Source organism: Coptis chinensis, chromosome 2 (genome assembly GCF_015680905.1).
Source record: "Coptis chinensis isolate HL-2020 chromosome 2, ASM1568090v1, whole genome shotgun sequence".
NCBI lineage: Eukaryota > Viridiplantae > Streptophyta > Magnoliopsida > Ranunculales > Ranunculaceae > Coptis > Coptis chinensis.
This window is the reverse complement of record NC_141457.1, coordinates 69,646,047-69,652,046: the sequence shown is the minus strand read 5'-3', so window position 1 is coordinate 69,652,046 and position 6,000 is coordinate 69,646,047. Positions and strand designations below refer to the sequence as shown.

The 6,000-nt window shown below is 48.2% G+C and overlaps 2 protein-coding genes across 2 annotated transcripts; both read right to left on the bottom strand.

Moving 5' to 3' along the window:
- Positions 1 to 4,810: 4,810 nt before the first annotated feature.
- Positions 4,811 to 5,314, bottom strand: LOC147517460 (uncharacterized). The gene has a single exon (XM_086593602.1). The coding sequence runs from the start codon at positions 5,312 to 5,314 to the stop codon at positions 4,811 to 4,813; it is 504 nt and encodes a 167-aa protein (XP_086449728.1).
- A 24-nt stretch (positions 5,315 to 5,338) lies between these two features.
- Positions 5,339 to 5,752, bottom strand: LOC147517459 (uncharacterized). Its single transcript, XM_086593601.1, has one exon. The coding sequence runs from the start codon at positions 5,750 to 5,752 to the stop codon at positions 5,339 to 5,341; it is 414 nt and encodes a 137-aa protein (XP_086449727.1).
- Positions 5,753 to 6,000: the final 248 nt, after the last annotated feature.

The window sequence follows — 6,000 nt, the reverse complement described above, 5'->3', positions numbered from 1 at the left end:
TATTAGATAACTTACATTTTTTGTATTAGAATGCTCATTTTCTTTTCCAAATTAAAAGGAAAAAAAGAGTTTCATCATCTTCTCCATTCCCGCGCTTCTCTGCAACAATTCTCCTCCATTACCTATTGCGCATTGATTCTGCCATGGAAGATGTCGGATTACTTTTATAAGATAATAATTTTGAATATATTATATAATTTTTTTTTTCATTCTTTTATTTATGTTAACGTTCACTTTTCTTCTTAAAGAGTTATATCATACCCGTGAAGAATCATATCATAGCATGTCACAAAAGCAGAGTTGACGAAGAATGCATGGCAATGTGACCCACTCAACAAGAATTCTCACCTTTTGGAAGTTAAGGTATTATTTTTTTTATTGGGTGCCTGTGTTTACCAAAAACCTCTCTTGATTTCCCTACTCTCTCTCTCTCTCTCTCTCTCTCTCTCTCTCTCTCTCTCTCTCTCTCTCTCTCTCTCTCTCTTTTCTTTTTCTTCTCTTTTTCACCCTTCTTTCCCCTACTGTTCCTTTTTATACCATCCTCTCCCTTCCTCCTATCCGTTGATCCCCCTTTTCATCCTTCGACCACTATCTTCCCACCTATCCCTTTAGGGTTCCACAACCTTGCTATCGTGCTTCCCCTCTTTCTTTTTTTTATCTGGTGTCCTATCTAACCTAGGGATCTTCCTGACGTCATTCCCTGCTGATGTCACTTTAAGGTTCTGCGGACATGATTCCCTGCATCGCGCTCCTATTTACTTACTCTGCTCTGGGTCAGATAACCTGCCACCTTACTAGTCATAAAATGGGTTAATACAGATGCCCCCTCTCGGCCCTCTGATAGATATAGGTCCGCGGGCCGAAACTCAACAGCTGGCTACTCGTACAGTTGTCTTTTCTGTGACCCTTTGTTCAAATCCGAAGCATTATCTTCTCTAGCAACCACGTTCTACCTCCTATCTTGACCTTTGAGCCCTTGCCACGTGTCCCACGGCGCATGCATAACTGTCCCTGCCTCTTTTATTCTCGTGAAGACACGCGCCCACATTTAGGTGGTACGTTTCTCTGCTTACGTGTTTTTCCATGCCCGTTTTGCCCTTGCCACATCAAATCCCGCCTAAACGCCTTCTAATGCACCCCTTCATCTCCCAAACTCTACATTTCCTCTTTTCACACACTGCCCCTTCATTTTCCCTTACCTTCTTCTCTCATTTTCTCAACTTTTCCAACCTTACTTTCTTCATCCTCTCACCGGTGAAGCTATCTCTGCACATCGCTCCCGCTCCTCCGTCATACCTTGCTTGGCAACTGCTCTACCCCGATCAGGTTTGCATCTTTCCCTTTTGTTTCAATTTTGGTACACATTAGTTGATCACGTTTATTTTTCTATTTTCACTGTTCGTTCGCCTTTTTCCTCACCGGGTGCCCTACACCTGTCTTGCTCCTCTTCTCCTTCAACTTCTGACTCTTATAATGTTAGATTCTAATTCTGGTGGCTCATCCACTACCAGATCTGTGTCCTTGACCAAATCTGTGTCCTTTCCCCTCAGATCTACTGACTCCTCCCCCAAATCTAGATCTTCCATCCCCGCCGCTGACCAATCGGAATCCCCTTCTCCTGAGCCCACTCATCCGTCCGCTGCCCCCTCCACCTCTTGGCTGCGGTCCAAGTGGCATACGATATTCCTGAAGACGTGGTCTTAGAACACGTGCCTGGTGTCACCCATTTTTCTCATCTAGTACCACCGCGGCCAGGTTATCTAGTAGCCACAGTGGGGCAAATAGTCGTTGGGTTACGCTTCCCCTTGTCTCTATTGGATGTTAAGGTTTGCAACCACTTCAATATCCCGCCCTGCCAGGGCATCAGCAACTTCTGGCGGATCATATATGCCGCTAACTACTACAACAAGTCACACACTCCGCGGATTCGCCTCCATGACATCACAGCCCACTACTTTCTAAAGAAAAGCACCAAGTTTGGGAGTATAGGATACCAATCCTTCTGTGTACGTCCATGGAAGAAGTCTTTCGTTCTCCGCGTGATCACTTCTGATAAAGTCTGGTACCACTACCCACTGTACATTTTAGGGAGCTTCTTTTCCGCGGACCTTCCCAATGAAGTATCCCTGAGGCAATTCCAATTCCTTAGAAGCGGTGAGTGTGGCTAGTTGTTCTGCTTGCTCCCTTGAGAATCCCCTTGTACTAATGTATATCCTCTTTTATGCATCCCAGGTTGGATTTCAGATTCACTATCTCGAATATATGCCAGTGTCTCTTCTGATATTTTTTCCAAGCTTCCCGACCTAGGGAGCGGCCAGTGCAACGTTCTCGGCATCGATCTGGATAAAGGCAGCCCGCTCCTCCTTGGCCCTTCCCTCAACGACATTGGCAAGTACCAGGGACCTCTCTATAGATTGCCGCCGCCCAAATAAAGGAAACCCAAGCCTTCTCCGCCCAAACCACACAAAACTAAGCTCAAAGCTCATCGGTCCTTTGGGTTCACTACTAAGATATTTCATTCCAAGGCGCTTGCCTAGAAGGCCGCCGCCAGAACTTTGACCACCGCGCCCGATAACATCCTAAGGTCGTACTCCTCCATCATTGACTGGGAAGACGATTTTGCCAACCCCATAACTAGTTCTGCTACCATGGATGTGTCTAAGCTCAAGCTTTGGGATAGTGATTATGATGGTGACGACCCCACCGATTCCGCTGCCAAAGGTCCTCCCTCTAAAAAGGCTAAGGTCAGTGCCTCCACCTCCTCTGCTAGGGAATCTCGACCGGCTTCACCATGGCCTGTGGCTCCAACACACCGCTCTGTGAAAGAGGCAACTCCCATTGGTCCCCTGCCTGCTGGGCCCGTGGAAATCTGGCATCCGCAATTCAAAGCTAGGGACCGGGACGTCACCACTCGTGACTCCGCTTTAGACAATCCGGCGGTGGCCGCGCCTCTGTTCTTCAGCTCCCACCTACCCAGGGGTCAGGCTTATGGGGATTCCGGCTCCTTCGCCTCCCATCGGGCTGTGATCTATACTGGCTGGGAAAGGGTACGTCCTTGATCCCCTCTTTCTTTTTATTTTCTTACTGTTACTTTTCTCTAACTTTACCCTCCCCTCCAGCTAAGCCTTGATGTCGGGTACATCATCTGCGGTCTTACCAATACCCTGGACACTCTGGAGTCCTTAAAGGCTGAGATCCATGGTCCAGAGGGGTGGAGGGCGAAATATGCGCAGCTGGAGAAGGAGTGAGATGACGCCCGCCTTGCCGCGCTTAAATAGCATAGGGAACTCCAACGCATCTAGCAAGCTCACCAGGACTATGTGGATGGCGTCACCTCAAAGATGGAGAGCCAAAGGGAGGCAGGTAGGGTCACTGCTCAGGCAGCTCTAGACAAATCTTTGAAGGACGCCGCGGACCATTTCAAGATGTTTGCCTTCAAGAAAATAGCCAGGGAGCTGAAGTAACAACTAGACACCCTTGCTATAGCAGGACGTCTCCTCCCTGCCCCGTCTTCAGTCCCTGTCATTCCAGAGTCTGCGGCCCTATCCACAGCCCCTGAGCCAGAAGCCGTTGTCCAGCCCAGCGAGGCAACCTCCCCTATAAATGTGGATGGAGCTGCCACCGAGAGGGATGGGGGCTATCAACAAGAAGATGTGTCTGAGGGTCCACGGTGAAAATTGCTTGTGAAAAAGGCTTGTATATGTTTCATGGGCTGCCTTACTTTTGTCAGCGCCCTCTTGTGTTTTTTGTCATATAATTTTGCCTGTATTTCTGGGTAATCCCAATAGGTCATACTAGAAATGGTTTTTTGTCAACCGAAACTTCTGACTATGTTATTTTTTCTATGCATTACTTTGCCTATTGTATTGCCACTTAATAACATTACATAAGTTTGTCATGCATGCCTGTGGCTGCGGAAACACTGAAGGCAACCCAGTTTGCCCCCTAGTAGAATATGGAGATGTTGGGGGCAACCCAGTTTGCCCCCAAGTTGAATTCGGACTTCATCGTCCGCAAAGGGCTCATCCCCCTCCGCTGCCATGGAGATGTTGAGGGGCAACTCAGCTTGTCCCCAAGTTGAATTCAGACCTCATTGTCCGCGAAGGGCTCATCCCCCTCTGCTGCCATGGGGATGTTTGGGGCAACTCAGCTTGCCCCCAAGTTGAATTCGGACCTCATTGTCCGTGAAGGGTTCACCCCCTCTGCTGCCATGGAGATGTTTGGGGCAACTTAGCTTGCCCCCAAGTTGAATATTTAGATGTTGGGGGCAGATCCGTTTAGCCCCCAAGTTGACTATGGAGATGTTAGGGGTAGATTAGTTTTGCCCCCAAGTTGAATTCGGACCTCATTGTCCGCGAAGGGCTCACCCCCTCTGCTGCCATGGAGATGTTGGGGGCAACTCAGCTTGCCCCCAAGTTGAATATGGAGATGTTGGGGGCAGATCAGTTTAGCCCCCAAGTTGACTATGGAGATGTTGGGGGCATATCAGTTGAATTCAGACCTCATTGTCTGCGAAGGGATCACCCCTCCGCTGCCATGGAGATGTTGGGGGCAACTCAACTTGCCCCCAAGTTGAATATGGAGATGTTGGGGGCAGATCAATTTAGCCCCCAAGTTGAATGCGGACCTCCTTGTCCGATGTCTCTGGCCTAATCTAAATACAAACGAATAAACAAAGATTAGATGGATGACATTTTCTATCATTTTCATTGACATACAAAACGGCTCAAAATATCATTACAACACTCGATGTTCACATATCATGCAGCAAATAAACTTTCATTTAATTGACAACCTATACACAAAGTTATTAATGGAACTTTTTCAACATCCTGTTGTTCCATGGTCGCTTAACAGTCTCTCCCAGGGGCATCTGCAACCTGTAAGTCCCAGACGTTCCAGCCTCCCAGTTGGGGCCCAACTTTCCATCTGTCTCCTTCTTGGTGGCAGGGGTCACCTGCCGCAGCACACAGTCAGTAACATTAAATGTCCACGGCTTCACCCGCTTGTTATATTGTCTCTGCAACCTCCTGTGGTACTCTTCTAATCTGAGGCGCGCGGTGTCCTTCCTTTCCTCTATAAGATTCAAATCCCCGGCTAATATTGTCTCATTAACTCCTCCTTCAACAGCTTTGGTTTTAGTTGTCGCGGCCATCATTTCCACCAAAATCACCGCCTCCACTCCATAAGCCATAGCGAACAGCGATTCCCCAGTAGAAGTCCGCAGAGTCGTGCGGTATGCCCAAAGTACCCTGTGTAACTCCTCTGCCCAGGTTCCTTTGCGCTCCTCAAACTTTTTCTTCAGATTAATCATTATAGTCTTATTCGAGGACTCTGCCTACCCATTCCCCTTCGGATTGTAGGGGGCCGAGAACCCTTGTTTTACTCCGAATGCTTGGAGAAATGCTTTCACCTTTCCACCTGTAAACTGTGTACCGTTATCCGCAATGACGGTGCGTGGGAGTCTGAACCGGCATATGATATTTTCCCATAGGAACTTCCTTACCTGTTCCTCCTTCACCTGTTGTAGAGCCACACCCTCAACCCACTCTGTAAAATAATTTGTTGCGGCTAGCAAGAACCTTCTTTTACCGCTTGCCATGGGCAGGGGTCTGACAATGTCCAACGCCCACATAGGAAATGGCCATAGACTATAGATCTGGTGAAAGGGTTCAGCTAGCGCGTGTATCAACAGTGCAAAGCTCTGGAATTTCTTGCACCTCTTGGCATATTCTGTTACATCTCTCTTCATGTGAGGCTAAAAGTACCCCTGTGTCAGCAGCCGGTGCGCAGTAGTCCTCCCTACCGAATGGCTCCCACAATCTCCTTCATGAATTTCTCCCAACACCTCTTGTGCCATCTGCGGTCCCAGACATTTCAGCAACGGTCCGCTGACACTTTGCCGGTACAAAACCCCATCCAGTAATGTGTACCTCTGTGATACCTGTTCCATCCTTCTCCTTTCTCGCTTGTCTTCTATCTCTATCCCCGAAAGAAAAC